The following is an 18,882-nucleotide window of genomic DNA, read 5'->3' as shown; positions in this document are numbered from 1 at the left end:
AGTGCATGATTATGATAGACAAGGATGCCTCTTCCAAAATTTTTAAATATATGGTCTCAGTTTTTGGGGTTCTTGAGGAGGGGGGGGGGCTCTGGTGTTATATAGTGAAAAAGCATTAATTCTATTAATTAATCATTAATTAATCCTGTCTGCTTCTTAGAATAGTGTTGAGCTGATAAATAAATTGCTTAGCTATGATGAAAATGGGTGCTTCGAACAGAATTTTTAAATCTTGTGGTCCTAGGGTCAGGGGTTCTAGCATAACGAGGGGGGGGGGGGCTTTTGATAATATAGTAGAAAAGTGTTAATTCTTTGAAGTCCATAGTTATGATGATGAGGGTAACTCTTCCAAATTTGTAAATTTCTTGACCCTTGGTCTTGGGTTCTGGTGTTAGGGTACATGTACATGTAAGGCTTTGATGAATCTGTAGTGAAATGCATTGTACCTGTGAAATTCTTCTCTGCTTCTGGGCATATCGGAAGCAAACTGAGTAAAAGTTTAAATGATATGAGTAAGCGTATTTCTACCAGATTTTTAAACATCTGGCCCATTCGTCTAAGCATTCCGGTCCTGAGCAGGGCTCTATTAATTTGTATTCTACTGAGAGAAGTTATTCCCCTTTTCCATTCATCTTTGATAATTAATCACTGTAAATAATGTATTTGAAAGGTTAATAGAATAAAATAATTATGCAAGAATGTTTATCGTATAATTAAAAAAGTACTTTCTTAGTTTTAGTAATCAGATAGACCTGTAAGTAATAGATAAATAAAAATGAGACAAAAATAACTTATCTTGTTAAAAGTTCTTCAAAGACCATAAGAGAGGTCAATGCTAGAGGTCTTAATATGGGTTTAAAAACAGTACAGAAGCACTAATAGTTTTTTAATAGTCTGCATGGTGATAGTGTTAAGTGGGGGACAGATTAGAACTTAATTTATGAGTTGATACTGAATACTAGACTAATTATTTTGTTGATCCTGATCTTCCTACTTTTCTTGCTCTAGGGCAACAATGCTTCATCTATCAGTGTATTTAACTTCTAAATTGTTGTATTATACTCAGGTGACCGTTAAGGCCCTTGGGCCTCTTGTTTTTTTTTTTTTAATTTCTGTCGTACTACATTAAATATTTTTCTTTACAGTGAATTATGTAAATTTCATAAACTGGTAATTTCACCATGCCAAAACACTGTTATAAAAAATACATTCACGATAAATAGCACAACTCCCTGAGAAAAAAGAACGTTAATAAATCATACATGATAGAAAAGAAAATATTTGACACAGAATTATAAGAATTGCTTTCTTATTTTGATTATAAAATTACCGAATTTGTTAATCTATATAATTCTCTCGATCTTCTTTTTAAAGTATCTTATTTAATTGTCCCCTCCCATGTTCATATGATAGAGAAACCACACTCTCTTCAGGGGAAAACTTTCTGGATTTTATAAAGTGTGATAGGTGTTGAAAATCGGCTCGTATTTTTGATATCTTATATCATTCATTATAAATATATAATGCTGTAATTAGAAAAACTCCGTTATACATAATGAAAAAAAATGCCGTATGCTTATAAATAACAGATAAAACAGAGGTGTAAAAAGGGGACCCCGCTACTGTGCGTAAGTAGATAACTCTTTTAATATCCAGAGAAAGGTTATGATTAATAAAAATAGAAGCAATTTGCATATCATTTCTGAGAAATTAATTGCACAGTAGAAAAAAGCAACTCTTTAGATATCAGATAGCTTAATGACAAAAAAATAATTTCTAGGCAAAAAAGGACACATTTTATCTTATTTCTTCATCCCCCAAACACTTTAAGTCGGAACACTGAATACGCCATATTTATACGCGTTTTAATACATATTATTTTTATAGGGTCTGGTTAAATATTAAAAAATCCATTTTTAGAAGTTCCTCTGATCGAATTTTGAATTTGATAAGTTTTTGTTTTTGTTTTTATTTTGTTTTTTTATTTTTGGTTTTTAACATGCATAGGTTGGAAGTATATTTCTCAAGCTATCTAACACTTTTTTCGATAAAACATAAAATTAGTATCAAGCACCAGATGGTGTAAATGCTAGCAATGATATTGTCATGAATCAGTTTCGAATTCAATTGAATCGCTTGCTAATCCAATGACTTCTATACATAAAAGAGTACATGATGAATGTTGGAAAAAAAAGGAATTATTTAAAAGAGGCAATTCTTAAGTCCAGGATCCCAGATTGCCGTATACATGTCTCTATGTTTGATATCTAGCTCCTGGGTTTAAAGTTGTTGCCATCTTTTTTGGTCTACCAAGCGCCTTTTCCATTGGATAACCAGCCCAGTCATTCTTCTACTTTGGTCATGTATATAAACAGTGTCCGAAACACGTGGTCGTAATTCCATAATGTCCATCTTTTTACTGTATTGACAGAAATTATCCCCCGCTCAACACACTATTGAATGATAATTACCCCCTCATGATCGCCCGACGTCGCCTTTTAGACAGCATATAACTTCAAAACATTGTCATTTATGATGACAAAATTAATAATTTTTACACAATAGTAACCCAGTAGGTCATTGAAAACTTATCAATTTAAATTTTGTCACATTGCAGTATAATCTGGAAACAAACAAAACATGAAATAATTTTTAAAAAGGAAAGTATGAGGAGCTCCGTCCGCCAATTTTTAACAGCCTTTAAACGCGGATCCCATATGACATTAAAACCTTTTTTTTTTTCAAAATAACAAAAAATATTACTTCACGGAAATGACCCCCCCCCCCCCAAAAAAAAAGAAAAAAAAAGAAAAAAAAAAAGGTAAATATAATAATGAAATACATGTCATATATGTTAAACAATTAGTATAAATTCATCTTACTTTGCTTTTAACTTGGAATGCATCTCATTATTCCTTGGAATAGGTGATTCATATGCCTAAAGGAAGGAAAAAAACTTTTGGTCTTTCATTTCATTATAAATTAAAACAATATGTGTTTGTGTAACACTTTGCCCCCGATGGTAACAAAATTCTTGAGTGGGAGGTAGACTACAGTGCAATAGTTATGGCCAATGTTAATGTTTTTCAATGCAGGTCAAAGGTCACAGTTGAGGTCACATGATCAAACATTTCTGTACCAATAGAAATAATGAACACTCATGTCAAATATTAAAGCCTTACCCTTGACAGCGCAATAGTTATTGGCTAGGTTAAAGTTGACAACAGACAGACAGACAAACAGCCAGACAAACAGACAGACAGGACAAAAACAATATACCCCGGGGTCTTTCGATCCAGGGGCATAAAAACAATATATCCCCGGGATCATTCGATCCAGGGGCATAAAAACAATTCTATGTATGTCTATCTTGCAAAAAAAAAAAAAAAAAAAAAAAAAAAAATAATAATAATTGAATGTACATTGCAAAATTTTATTTGAAATAGCAAAAGCACAAAAATGGAGTTTTGATTAAAATAAATCATTATAATATATCAAATAAGTCCAAAGTCTATCAAAGCACTCCTCATTTCAGTAGCATTTCCTTACATATTATAAGCAGCATAGCACTGAAAATAATATGAATACAAGAACTGAAAATATATATCATTTACCTCGTTGTTTTCCGTGTCTGTTGCATTATCGTTTGAGTGGTAATATTTTACATTCGTCTGTTCATTGTCTTCATTTTCTAAATCCTTATACAGAAAAAGAATATGAAATATCAATACATACTCAACACAAATATTTATTTATTTATTTTACTTATTGTTTGAGTGACGTAAATAATAAATTATTTATTTCAATGCTGATATATGGGTGAGTATGGGTGTACTTATTTTTATACTTATGTTCGTTTCTGATTATGTTTAATTATTATCTCGTGTGCTGTATTTCTCAAAAGTAATGAGTAATCAATTACACATATCTTCCTGCTATATTTTATTATTTTTTTTAAATTTGCAAATACATCTTAACAATAAATGGGGCATGGAAAGCAAAATGAAAAGCATTCCCAAAAAGCATGTTAAATATACATGTAATCAAAAACATCTGAATGGAAAATAAATTCTCATTATTCCGTTCCCAGTAGTAAACTTGGAATTCAATTAGTGCAACATTAAAGTCACATAAACCTTCAGCTAAAAAACTACTTTGCATCTACCGTTAACATATACCAAAGATTCTGTAATAAGTAACACTTTTGAAATAAATAAAATTGTTGCAATATTCTACAGGTACATCGTTTCATTTCGAGTACCACAATGTGTAAAATATTTGAAACATAAAGCAAGTGGACGTTTTCAAGTAATGATAGTGTCCTTATTTATTTTTTTAAAAGATAAGTTTTCCTTTCTTTTTTTCCAAATAAAAATCTAGATTATACGTTGATGCTAACAAATTGAAATTCATAATTCATCGTTGTTTTCCTTAATGTTAAGTGAATATTAATTATTTTTAAATAAATGAACAATCTGTGCAAAACTTGCGGGGATAGAATTATAATATCGCTTTGAAAGGTATAGAAAAGTTGCATATCATATATCTAATGATTACAGATGATATATGCAGATACTGCAAAGTACTATAGCCAACCAGATAAAGAAGCAGGAAGAGATTTTTTTTCAGACCTGCCCTGCCAGGGAAATAAACTCAATGTACATCATTAGTGCAGCATATAAACCATAAGGTTTTCTTAATCCTCAAAGCATTATATTTTTGTACTTTAGGCAAGCAAAATAATATACATAAATAAACATACACTTCCCGCAGCAATAACTTCATTCTCTTGAATTTCTCTTTTTTTGAATTTCAACTGTCTTCCACTTCTTCTATTTTGACGTACTGTTTTATCCTCGCATTTTCTTCTGATCTTAATCAATTCTTTCTCCATGTACATATCTACCTCCTCTTTCAAGAAGACCTAGCATACATAAAAAAAAACATTGCAAGATAATTTTTGACATACCATTCATCTGTACAGCTGTGAAACAAATTCCTTAATGATTTTTTTAAAAAAAAATTTAAACTTTTTTGTAGGATCATACAGTGTCCAGATATATGTAGGATCTCCCATGATTTGTGTTTGGATATGATTTTTACCCAATGAGTTGTTTGTATTTGATAAAAACACACAAGGAGTTAGATAAAAAGCATATCCAACCACAAATTATGGGAGATTATTTTTATCACATGTTTTATACATTACTATCAATGTACTATGTTTTGATACATGAATTCACATTATTTTACTTCATCACTTTCATGCAAAACCATCGTGACGTCAAAGCAGTGGTGTATGAAAAAATATCTTATCAGTGATATCCACGGGATAAAGGGGTAACCATTTGCTAAAAAGTTTTTATCAACACTGTTGGAATCATTTTTGTCAGTAACTTTTTCAGAGGTTAATAAAATTATTTTACAATATAATCGCCAGAATAATATCGTAATATATCACATACTAGGATAATGTTTTACCCTAGTAAACCAAAACTATCTATTAGATATAAAAGTCGACAAAATATTATTTTCAATATTTTCACTTTCAGTGCCTTTTTATAGCATTTTATCTGTACATATTTCAATGTAATTTTCTAATTCAAGATCTTTTAAAAAGAAATGGGTATATATGTTGCTTTACTATTTAGCTAAAACGCATGCGACGTAAATCTACAAAGAATCAATTAATAAATTAACATAATACTCCATAGCAAATCAAGAATTTTAGCAATGCATAGAAGAACATTCATCAATGTACATCATGAAATAAAGCAGGTGCTTGTGTTAACTTGGCTTATAATTTAAGTTCATATAAATAACATTTTTTTGTTTAAAAAATGAGCTCTTACATATAAATGGTTTCTTCAAACACTAAAAAACCTTTAATCTGATTTACAATATCAGACAAAATCAAATGTACAAAAGTTATGACTACGTGCAAAGTAAAATGATATATAAGAACATTCTATTTTTGAAATATGGAGATAACAAACAATAATCAAGCTCAAAAGTCTATTGAAACAATACAAACACAATCCTAGATAAGCATTTTTTTCATAAAATGATAAATACTTTGTCACAAAAAAATGATTGTACAAACCGAACTGAAGACAAATTCGATATATTTGAATTATATATATATATATATATATATATATATATATATATATATATATATATATATATATATATATATATATATATATATATATATATATATATCGAGAGAGAGAGAGAGAGAGAGAGAGAGAGAGAGAGAGTACTATTTTGCTTCCCGTAAGTTTTGCAATGAATATTTATGTCAAATATCTAGTTTAAAGGACTAGGCAAGCAAATACATGTACTTGTACAAAAGTTCTACTCAATCATTTTAGAGTCATTGCTAATGTCAAAGGCCAAGATCATATGTGGGATTTTATGGTACATAAGTCATTATATATATATATACCTTGTGGTCTCGAACTTGGAAGCAATCTTGCATTTCAGATGGAAGTGCATTTTGAAGTAAGGATTCTACATCTTCCCTAGTTGGTTCTGCATGCAGATCTGGAATGAGGTTGATGTACCTAAGCAAAATATGAATATCTGAATTAAATGTTATAACTCCTGTTCAAAGTTGCAAACATAAAATAAAGCAGAGGCGGTGAAAAAAAAAAAAGAAAACGCATAAGAGGTGTTTTTTTGTATTAAAAGAAAATTACAAGGAACTCATAGAGCATTTGTTTTTCTCAAATAAGATAATTATTATCAATCTTTATGTAACAATGAAAGACATTTATTTATTGTTCCGCAACTCTACTCATAACTCTACTTATGCCAGCCAAATATTTGTTGATACCCTCGAGCCTCTTTGATATGTTTATACAACAGTGGTGATAAACAGGGAAAACTGCATTTATTTACCTCTGTTTTACGGAATCTGCATTGGAATCTACTCTATATGTCAACTTCTCAAGGAAAAATATGATTGTACACTTGCATTTTTAAGATATCTTGCAAATAGGCGAGTAGATAGATTAAGTTGAAAAATGATGAAAAATGACTGCGTTTTTGTGGAGGTAGCAAAAGCCTAATTATTTTTAAAATTTATATGACTATATTTTTCATATCTTTATCAGAGATCGCCATGATTTATGCTATTCTAAACATTTTACGACTTTGGTAAATAAGTTACAAACCTTTCCATGAAATTCTTTATTGTTATCTCAACAGAAAGTCCGTGATTTCGAAGTTTAGCCATCTGCAAGATTCCACTGTATCTCAACTGCTTTCTAACAACCACTTTGTCAAACGAACTGCTCTTTGGATCCTCGTTTGGTTTTATGCACCTAGAAGTATAAAATATTTACGTTAGTTAACTTATTAAATAGCTATAGCAGAAAATGAGTTAGGCTTTGAAAACTGCATGTAGTTTTAATCTTGGCCACGCCAATAAAATTTTTCGTTCGTCTGACCTGCGTACTCGTATTTAAACAAAACTATACAAATAATATTAATTTCAATTTCCCGCACCATGGAAATTCTGTGCTATTTTCTATTCCATTTCCGCTCTATTTTTCATATCTTAAATCTGTTTACTATGCAAAGCAGAAAAAATATAAATGTCCGCTCAAATTTTTTCACGCTCCTAAAAATTTGCCTACAAAAAAGTAATAATATTATTTAACCGCTTGTCCGCTCGTACTTTTTTTCATCAAACGTCCGACGAACAATAAATTAAATTAGTGTGGCCCTTGAAGTATATTTCTTAACCTTAGAGTATGGGCCTCTACCTCACAAAATGGGTCGTTGAACGTTCCAGTTCTCTGATCAGCTCATTCACTGACTCCTTAAAAACAATTGTGTATTAAAAATTTCATTAAAAATATTATAAATTTCTGATTACTATACTTTTTGGCAAATGAAATTTAATCCAATGATGCACACTTATTTGTAATGATTATTTTATAGAAAAATATATAATAAGCATACTGTGAGATCAATTTTTCCAACTTTCCTTTTTCAGAATATCTTTTTTTTGGTTTTGTTTTTATTTTTTTATTCTATTTTTTTGTGGATATTCTAAATTTTTGAAACAATTTTGTAAGTCTTATCTTTTTTTTGTATGAAAATTCATATGTTACTGACAAAATGATTGATAATTATTTTTTTGATTGAGTACGGTTACCCATGAAACATACAAAAATGAACAGTCACGACGACATAAAATGGTAAAATGCTAATGATGAAAATATGTAGAGTGTAAACGAAGCAAAACACGCCTTGTATAGTGCAAAACATATCATCTAGAATGTGCTTTAGAGAATTACATTACCCTGTAGGAGTTAAGAGCAGTCTTTGACTTTCTTCTTTGACCATTATTGTTTCTAGAATAAAACATATTTCAAATAGTTTTTCTTTAGATATTTTTATCAGACATATTAGTGCGTATGCATGCAATATCCTTAGTCTTCACATCCAATCTTTCATATTTGTATGTATGATTGACAAGTAGGGTGAGTTAACCATGCATCGGACACATACCTTGCTTCGGACAACTTAAAACTATAAACTTTCATTGAACCTCAGTGTCTCCGTGTTTTTACTTGTTTCTAACTTAAAGGTGAAGATTCACCCTTTTTATTGATGCCGATTTTTAGCTTCATGCTGTGATAAAAATACCACAAGAATGGCCTTGAAATTACGTCATATTTTGCATTATCAAAGGGGAGTAACCAGAATTTTACGATTTTGCAATTTTTAGCGTTGTCGTTCTTTTAAATAGACTTCAACGGAACGAGTCGGACCTAGGTAAAATTTGTTAATGATTGATAATTGTAAAGATTTATTTTTTTTAATTTTACTTCAATGTTTGTAGAATATTTTTTAGAGTTGTTTTTTACTAGTATGTTTATTTCACCATACATCAGACACATATTAACCATGCATCGGCCACTTTCCAATGCATGGCTTATTTCTTCCATTTTCATATAAAACCCAAATGACAGCTGTTTTTTGCCGAAAAAAGAAAATAAAAACTCTAAATTTTTAGTGAAAATATAAGTTATCGATATATGACAACTAGAAGTGGGCTCAATTTATTTTTTTAAAACTGGATGATGATAACCCAAGAGACAAAGGCGCGAGATGGCATATTACTAGCATTGTGAAGCCTTTCTAAAGCGATGTGATGCACCTAAAAGCTCTTCACATTTGTGGATCGAAATAGTCATTCAAATTTAACTATAAGGTTAATTTTGAAATAAAAGATAAAAATGTTTCGACATTACTAATTTTAAAGCACCGAGATCAAGGTATGATATTTTTTCGTTCAAAATACTGTATGTCCGATGCATGGTGAATATTGTCCGAACCATGGTGTATTCTGACTTATTTCGAAAAAATCGTTTTTTAGTGATATTTTCTCAATAAATAACACACGATTGTGTCAAAAAATTATATTATAACCGCATACTACATGTTAAGCTCCATTCTGATAATATTCGGTCGGTAGCGATATCGCTAGATCTTGTTGAAGTGCGAGGGTGTCCGATGCATGGTGAATTCACCCTATATACTAACCCTTAACAGGATAGATACTTAGTTGAAAACAGAATATACCCTGCTTACTCACAATCATTAGCATAAAATAATCATTCAAGGCATTGAAACAAAATACAGTTTCAAGTTTATATTTACAAGTAAAGAACATTGAAAATGTTATTAATTATCTCTTGTCATAAATGAATATGAACAACATGACAAATGACTAAAATATATTGAGACTATGATGTAGATAGTGCATCTACCTTGAGAAAGTACCCGAAAGATCTGCCGAAAACAAGAACTGTATTTGCCTGTCATTGCTTTTCTTCATGACGTTTCCCAAGTCTTCAGTAAGCGTGTCTCGATTCTTCTCAAGAATACTTTCACAATTATACCAAACCTACAAGAGCCATGTTTAAAAAGCTCATTAAAGGGTAATGGTATATATTAATATTCTTACGGTGTAAAAAGACTTTGTCAGCAAGTGAGCTAAAATAGGTTAGTGAACATTACAGACATCTGGCTCCAGTACCATAAACTGAGATTAGACTTGTCAAAAGTTTTATTCTAAATATCTTGAGTTTTATTTTACAAATGTTTTTAAAAAAATGCATGCTTGTATAGTAATCATATACAAATACGTGATGAAAATTTTGTTCGATTATCAAAATAACTTCAGAAGTTAAATTCATTTGAAATTTTGACCTGAGTCTGTTCTCAGTTTATAGTCTTGAGGCCTGTTTATATTGAATATTGTATACAAATGCTTTCTGCGAGTTTTTACCTCCCCTGCATGGTGTTTAATGCAAAACTCTGTTGGACATCTTTGTCTGAATTCTATGAGTTGTGGAGTATGATCTCTGAGGTTCCATTGCAATCTTACCACTAAATGCTGGTCTCTACCATAAGGCGGTGAAGATTCCGTGCATAGTGTTGACCATATTCCTATCATCTGTATGATAAAAATTTTATGCACATGTGTATACATTTTCAAAATTAACACAACTTCCTTTTTAATTTGTTCATAATTAAGCAATAACATTTCAAGATTTATAGTGTTTGCTTTAAAACAAGTTGATACATTGAATTATCCATGATGATGAAGAGAATCAATTACCTTATTTTCAAAAATGTCAACAATATTTTCATTTTCTATTTTGATGGCCAAAAGGTCGGGATCAATATTTTCGTCTTCGTAAATTTCCTTTTCACTCTCAATGATCTTATCAAACATGAAAATCTGCAGTTTGTCATAAAGCAAGTTAATACACATTTGTTCAAATCTGTTTACTTGTAGATTCTCAAACCCCGGCATGTCAAGAATTCCTATGTTGGCTTCTTCTTGGTTTCTTTCAAAATAATGTCAAATGCAATAAAAACTAAACATCTGTTTGCATCTTCCTTCATAGAAGACATTTTTTAAAAATCCATATTGATTTTTTACTTCAATTGATACATGTACATCTTTGCAGATTTGGAAATTTAATCAAAAAGCTTTTTTAAATAACTTTTATATCTTAAAAAATATACCCTGATTTTAATCGATGCAAATTCTTGTTGATTTTCCAGACAACCCACCCAAACAATCGTTCATATGTGTGCTTTGCCAAAGTATCTCTCCTAATTTCAGCGTCCTGTACAGTATTGTGTGGGATTTTGTCACCTAGGAAAGAAATGTTTATTGATGATGGAAAAAGAAAATGATGAACTATTTTTACGGATACCCAGAATTTTTAAAACCAAACAATTAACCATAAGGTTTGACAAAGCGTGAATACCGTTATCATAATATATCACCTCTCTAAATAGTAACACAATTGTTCTAAATTATCAGTCTGGCATGTGAATCAAAGATATTTTAACACTGAGGTACATGTATATCCATGAAGTACCAAGTAAAGAATTGCAAACTTTTCTTGAATAATGAACTTTCTCTCAATTGCAACTTCAAAAATATAAACTAGAAGAAATTTTATGTTAAAAGATTTGAGTACCCTGTCCCTTTGAAAGTGACAGGTAATTATAAGCATAAGTTGAGAAAGATGTAAACCATTTGGCGAAATGAAATCGGTCAATTGTGTTGAATATTTAAAAAATAAAATTGATTAAGTGGGGTTTTGCTGTGACTTTTTCTTATTTTGAGTAAAAAGGTGTTTCATACAGATGCATGTCACATTAGTTCGAAATGCGCCTGAAAAATACATTATTACATGTAAGGTATATGTATATATTTTGCTTTCATTGCCATTAAGAATTAATTCCCTTTTTGGTAGCACTGACAATCTTTGCTACTAAATGTTTTTTCGCCTCATTATGCCCGGTGTACTGGAGCAAAACTCTTTCTAAAGCGGACTGTACCCCTCCCCCTAGAAATGCGTTTGGGTGTTTTCTGATTTAATTCAAAACTTTTCCGAGTGGGATTCTCTTTAGCGCGTAATACTCCTCCATCCACCACCACCCACCCTCTTTCCCAGGAGAAATGGAAATATTCCTGAACTCATCCTTGATTTTATTTACAGATCTCCCTCTTTCTTTGTATACGCATGTGTTATTTACTGAGCCAGGGAAGAATATATCACTGATATAAATGTCAAGAGGTCACTAATCTCACAGTAACTCATGTTGTCGAGTGGCTATTTTTCTGGAACCCCCATAACATTGTTTGCTGGAATCCATTATTATCATTTTTTTTTTATTTAAGAAGATCTTAATTCATTGGTGGATCAATACAACCGTGGATAATAAAATAGTTATCCTCATCAATCAGTAAATTCGTAAACCATCCAATCCCATCTCCTATCCAAACATCCAGACATGTGCGTTAAGGGTGTCATATCTATCTTTGAACTTTCTGTTTTAATACACTGATCAATTAGGAATCCAGCTTTAATTAAAATGAACTTATGTTTTGTTTTCGAATAGCTAAATTGTTTAGTTGATCAAAAATATTCATCGTTAAATCAATAAGTGTTTTTATTCTTCAAATTAGTTAACTTGTAAACTATCTTGTGACTTTTAAAATACTGTTTGGTTATTATTTTACTCCATGGCTACAATGACTCTGGCGTTTGACAATTGACTATAAATCATATCTGCAGTATATTTTAGAATAAGTGCTGGGAATTGTTCAGTTTCAAGTCATTTTCCTAGTAGCATATGAGGCGGAGGAATTTTCTACACAAGTGCTAAAATAACTTTGACCTTGTGATATTAATTTCTTAAATTTCAGATGTCTTCAATAAATTAAATCAATTTTCGAGACGGATTTTTTTTCATCGGTTGGGTTTTAAAGGGAACAGAATCGAATGATGGGCAGATAGGATGCTTTTTAGAGCGTTTTAACTTTAATGATTGATTGATTGTATGTTGTTTTACGTCCCATTGGAGAATTTTTCACTTATATAGAGATGTCGCCATATATCGGTGAAGGGCTTCAAATTTTGACCTTTACTCGGCACTCAGGGCCATTAAGCAGTGTGGGATCTTTATCGTGCCAAGGCCTGCCGTGACCCGGGACCTCGGTTTTTAAGGTCTCATCCGAAGGACCCGCAACTTTCACTTCAAAGTGCCGAGCGCATGGCGAAAGAACAGTTGCTACCTATTTTTTTTTATCGACTTAGGTCAGTCGCAGCCGAGATTCGAACTCACGGCCTTTCGATCAAGGAGTGAGCGCTCTACCGACTGAGCTACCAAGAAAGGTTTTTAACTTTAAGGGCTTGCGGATACGGAAGAGAAAATGTTACAGAATGTGCATTAATTTTCTTCCATTTGTTTAATCTCCTAACTCTAATGTAAAACAGGAATTTTATTGCTTGCAAAAAGTACATCTCACCAGCACTGAATGTCTTCAACAGCAGGCCTTTCTTCAAATCATCAGATTTAACACTCATCAATTCTGCAACTTTGAAATCATAGAAAAAAAAACATTTTCATTTAATTCCACTAATAGAATTTATAAACGCTTAGCGTGAAAAAGAAATCGATATTATAGAAATTTGTCACATTTTATTTTTTCAATATCCTGACTTTCAAATTCTAATCCATGTGATGCTAGATATAAACACATTTCATATCAAGTTATGATGTATGAAAAATTCAATAAATCATGATATCCTACCCTGCTCCAGTTTTTCTTCGTTCTTTACTTTTATCTTATCAACCTCTCTTACTGGTTTAACAAATGTTATCTCACTAAGCAGTAAAATGGCAGCTAGCATTTTTGTCAGAAATATAAATTCCTAGTTGAGGTAAATGAGAGATGTTTTTTTAAACAAATGAAAAGAAAGGTGAAAAAAACGAACAACAAACACATACTTAGCAAAAATTAATAAATAAAAAAAAAGAATAAACGAAAAATTAAAATAGAAAAGCAACTCATCTAAATTAAACTGGGTTGGAAGGAAACAAAATATTATTTCTGCTTGATATCTGTGAATTGTCAAGGCAAAATTTATAACGACACAAAATGTAACAAATTGGGATTATTAAATTTTACGCTATGTTATGACGTCGAGATTAACGCAAAATGTAATAAAAAACTTTATAAAATTAACATTTTAATTTAGATGTAATTGTTGACTAATTGAAAAAAAACCCCGACTTTCTTAAATTTGTCAAAATGGTATCTAGTAATTACTTGTAACTGTATTAATACCAAAAAATATAAACTTTCTTTAAAAAGCATCTATTATTTCAAGATAAAAAGCTATTAAGTACTTTTTTGTGCATTATTCATTTTGCATCAAGTACACCACAATATGTAATAATATAATAATGCAAAACATTTCATTAAAAAAAGTGTTAATATATTTTGCGTTAAACTCGACGCAAAATGTGAGAAAGCAAAAAGATATAATCCAGAAAATGTGTTAATACAACTTGCTTTATTAATCTCTGCGTTATACTCAACACAGTATGTAATAATGCAAAAATATAATATGCTGTAATCCCAGTTTATTACAATTTGCGTTGTTAAGGGCCCTGTCACACCAAGCTGCGTCCACACGGAGGTATTACGGCGTTGTTAAATTTTTAAAATCGCAGTGAAATCGCAGGGAAATTGCACAAATTTCTGTAAAATTTTCATGATGTGAAGATGTCACGGCGTCCCTACGGCGACTTACGCGTTTCTACGGCGTTCTCGCGGCGTGCTTCAGCGTTCCCACGGAGATCTCTTCCCGATTGACTGCGCTTCCGCGGAGCTTTCACGGCGTGTTAGGAGTTGCCACCGCGATTTCTCGGCGTTCTCACTGCGTTGGCTGCGTTCACAATACGTTCACAATGCGTTCTTCATCACTGATGTATATTCAGAAGGAGTGTAACACATTTTTAAGATTCAAGTTACATGATGAAAAGACCTCTACTTATGCCAAGAAATATTCTTTTATTAAAAACGATCTATTTGAATAATGTAGTACTAAATTACTGATTGTTTTATTATTAAAACCCTTTTTTCCAATTATATCAATTCAGATGAGATGTGTTTTTGTCTTTTCTTTGATTTTATTATGAATGTCAAAAAAATAAATACACTGAGAAGTTGTTAAAATTTAAGTAATTCCACCGCAACTCCACTAAAACAAGAGAACAAGATCTGGTGTAATTTTTACTTCCCAATTCTACTCCTATGCTCCTGGTCAGGAGTGCAACAAATACGTTAGAATTATTGCTGATCAAATATGAGGCTATCGCTCTTGTTTTGTGAGCTGGCTGACAACGTTCTAACAACGCCGTGGAAGCGCATTGTGATCGCTAACGTACGCGGTAGAAACACCAAGGAAGCGCAATGATCGCAGTGATTACTCCTTGTTGTCGCGGTGTAATCGCAGTCAAAAAAAAATCACAAGACGATTAATCTCATTAGAAGCGTCGTAAAAGCGCGATAGAAACGCAGTGACATCTCCAAGGACTCCGCGAGATCTCCGTAGAAGCGCAGTCTACTATCACTGCGTTCATGCTGCGATCATGTGCGTCTTCACGGCGTGCGTACGGAGCTCCCACTGCGTCGTTGGAGATCTCACCGCGCTGCTAGGGCGATCAAACTACGTTTCTACTGCGTTCTTATCAGACCGCGGTCACATGGCGCGTACTTTGTGCATGCCTAAAGTGCGCGCCGTCCCCTGGCGTTCCAGGAGACCCTACACGACCCTACTTCGTTCAGTGGAGATCTCACTGCGTTGTCACAGCGCTGTGGGAGACTCTACTGCGCTCACCTCGGCGTTTTGCATTTTTTATGGACGCCATGTGATCGCTGTGAGGACGCAGTCCCGGTGTGACAGGGGTTTTACAATGCATACTATTCTTGATAAGACACGTAGGACAGTTTATCTTACATAGGGTGACACCGCAAAGTTGTCAAGGCCCTTTTTGATATCATGGTACTGTTTAAGATATTTTTCTTTTTCATGTAAATCTTCATTACTTCCAAGAAGTATTCTAAAAATCAATAAAAATAAAGAGCATACATCTTATTCATAGTATGAATCTCTAAATGCTAATCTAGAAATTAAGAAGTGTCTACAAATTATGCGTTTCTTAATTCTCTATCCTAAAAAGGGGCACGATCTTCATCTTGAGCTCCAATTAGCAAAGTTGATCACATGTACCAGACACTTGATTAATCACACAGGTAATTTCTCATTAATTCATATTAAAACTTCACATGTAAATTATCAGAGCAAATTGTACTTAACATTATGTTTATTCTTAGCATTACCAAGAAGATGGGAGAACATGGCGTTCAAAATGCCTATAGCTTTCTAAGTATAGAAATAAAGTTTTTGTGAATTTAGTATTTTTGTAGGATTCTTATTATTCAATGGTATGAATTTATGTCAAAACTTTTCTGCAGAAAATTCTTTCAGCAAAAATTATTCTATGATTTAAAAAAAATACGGCATTCTTAGAGTTCGAACCCAAGCAATATAAACACCAATATCATTTTTTCCTTAAAACTAACACGTTAATCATTACGCTACACAATTCATGACAACTAGCGTCATGAAAATCAAGTTTTCAATATGACACTTGACTAAACAGACTTCAAATATTTCTCCAAAAGATACGAATGTTGTCATAAAACTGTATTTAAAAGGTATAATGGGTCTTTTCTCCATGTTTTCTCCATGTTTTGGTGACCAAAAAATGTATATCTTTATTCATACTTTGAGGATATACGTTCAAAAAATAGTGAGAAGTCCCAGTCATTTGAAAAATTGTCTGTTAGTATGAAAAAATGATTATTTTTGCCCTCTTTAGCGTGTGTATGCTATTTCATAGACGAATAATTTAAAGTATATACAGTGTATTGATGTTAAATGAAATATCAAACAAAATTTTGTTATAATTGCGATTTAATTTTTTTTATCACTTTCTTATTTGTCCCACCATAGGTTTTTTGCTCGCCTTGTTCGACAATCTTCTTTAGAATCGTAAAAAATCACGCGAAATTTTCGGTGTCTCTTACGTGTAAACTTCTTTCCTCTGCAGGTGAAATTTTTGCTTTTCTTCAGCAGACAGACCCTCACATAAAGCATAGAAAATGTGGAAATTTCCCTCTTTACAATTTTCCGTCCTGGCCACAACCCGATTTTTGTCAAGCATGACGTGTCGCACATTGGCTTTAGTAATAGAACGGGAATTGTCAGTTAAGAATGCAAAAAAAAAAAAAAAAAAAAAAAAAAAAAATAACATGATGTATGACAGACACACATAACAAGATTCACAAAAGATATGGACTATGATCGAAAAACTCATGGGCTTAGCTGGTCTATAAACCTTTTCTACAAAAGGTTCACCATACAAAAATGTAAATACCGTATTAATAATCTGAACAGATACCTCCAATGAGTTTTTCATCTCTAAAGCTTATCTGTAGAAGCCTTGCAAATCTGCTAGCATTGGAATTTATTTTCGTTCTTGCGTTTCCGAAGCTTTCGAGCACAACATCAAGCTGTAAAAATCATTACATGAATTTTTTTCGAGGAAATTTATTTTTAACTGTATTTATTTTTTTTAAATCAACCAATACTGTGTGTTACCTTGAGAATTTTGCTTTTCAATTCTTCGATTCCTTGGTCACAAATGCATGTATGCATCAGGTGTTGTACCAAGTATTTTGTGTTTTCTGTCTTTCCCGCACCTGATTCACCACAGAAAATTATTGTCTGGTTTCCGTCGGTCTGACACATTCGTCGATACGCTCTATTTGCCACATTGAAAATATGTGGAGGGAGTCTAGTATCAAAATGTTTCCAATGGTATTTTCCATGGTCCTGAAATTATAGTGTTCTTAAATAAATATGCTTATTTAAAACATTCTATTTGGTATACAAATGTATTACTTCATATAAATGTTGCAAAGCACCTTTTCCAATAAATACAGAAAAAAAAATATACCGTGGAAACTGTCTACTATGGAATCATTAGAATTCGTGGGGGCCAATTTTCGTTGATTAAATGCTTAAATTATACAGGTTCGTGGCGATGCAATTACGTGTATTCACTCGATCATAGAAAGGAAAATATGACTTTGAAACCTTAGTATATTGATTTGTGGAGGATGTAAATTCGTGGATGAACGGTACCCACGAATTCCACGGATAATTGGCCACCACGATATCTAATGATTCCACAGTAACCTGACCCATGTGCAATCCATTTCAGGATAAATCCCAACCCTTATTTAAATTTCCATTTCACAGTTTTTCACTATGTTCTTATAACGACACCCTGTCTATTCCGACACAATTTTTTTTATCTCCAAGTGCATGTCAGATCAGACAAATTTCACTGTATTATATTTTTGAAAAATCCCTGATACGATTTCTCATGAAAACTACATACAGTTTTAGTGTTATGAGTTTACTAATCTAAAGATAGATACTTAAAAATACCAAATTACACGTTTGTCTTACCTCATTTTTATAAATAGCCAGTTCCTTGCCAGGATTAACCACAAGCAATATTTCTCCAACGTTGGTCTTTAGAATTCAATGAGAAACAAATGAGCAATTCCAATACACTGAAGTGCATCAAAATACTGGCTAATCAAAGAGAACGTTTTTTGATGGAAAATTAAGTTCTTCGGTCTCAGCACCACATAAAAAAGATTTTACACACATATTTCACGTCATCGAATTAAAATGCTGACGTTCCTTGAATTACTTGAGCTTTTTTGAAGATTTTAATGATACTTTTATTTCTCTCTCTGTCAATAATCAACTTCTCATTTTTTCTTCTTTATTGATGTATATAAAATGACAATTCTTTTCATTTGCTTCATTATGATAAGCCTTGAAATAGAAAATTTTCCTACGCTTGCATCTTAAGATATTATACATATAGATGTACAAC

At 32.0% G+C, this 18,882-nt stretch overlaps 1 protein-coding gene across 1 annotated transcript in view; it reads right to left on the bottom strand.

Annotated features, from left to right (window-relative positions):
• LOC133189469 (chitin synthase chs-2-like) overlaps window positions 1-18,176 on the bottom strand; it is a 37,500-nt gene extending 19,324 nt beyond the window's left edge. The window contains exons 1-15 of the mRNA XM_061324838.1: window positions 18,114-18,176; window positions 17,568-17,801; window positions 17,368-17,479; window positions 16,994-17,147; window positions 15,861-15,963; window positions 13,646-13,766; window positions 13,361-13,429; window positions 11,107-11,191; window positions 10,646-10,877; window positions 10,313-10,480; window positions 7,776-7,831; window positions 7,182-7,331; window positions 6,452-6,569; window positions 4,763-4,924; window positions 3,615-3,698 (exon numbers count right to left, since the gene is read on the bottom strand). Of these exons, the coding sequence (XP_061180822.1) occupies window positions 3,615-3,698; window positions 4,763-4,924; window positions 6,452-6,569; window positions 7,182-7,331; window positions 7,776-7,831; window positions 10,313-10,480; window positions 10,646-10,877; window positions 11,107-11,191; window positions 13,361-13,429; window positions 13,646-13,766; window positions 15,861-15,963; window positions 16,994-17,147; window positions 17,368-17,479; window positions 17,568-17,801; window positions 18,114-18,176 (1,911 nt within the window). The remainder of the gene's footprint in view (window positions 1-3,614; window positions 3,699-4,762; window positions 4,925-6,451; window positions 6,570-7,181; window positions 7,332-7,775; window positions 7,832-10,312; window positions 10,481-10,645; window positions 10,878-11,106; window positions 11,192-13,360; window positions 13,430-13,645; window positions 13,767-15,860; window positions 15,964-16,993; window positions 17,148-17,367; window positions 17,480-17,567; window positions 17,802-18,113) is intronic.
• Window positions 18,177-18,882: the final 706 nt, after the last annotated feature.

Source organism: Saccostrea echinata, unplaced genomic scaffold, assembly GCF_033153115.1.
Source record: "Saccostrea echinata isolate AGI-Se365-2 ecotype Australia unplaced genomic scaffold, CSIRO_AGI_Sech_v1 ptg000018l, whole genome shotgun sequence".
Taxonomy (NCBI): domain Eukaryota; kingdom Metazoa; phylum Mollusca; class Bivalvia; order Ostreida; family Ostreidae; genus Saccostrea; species Saccostrea echinata.
This window is presented reverse-complemented; position numbering and strand designations above follow the sequence as displayed.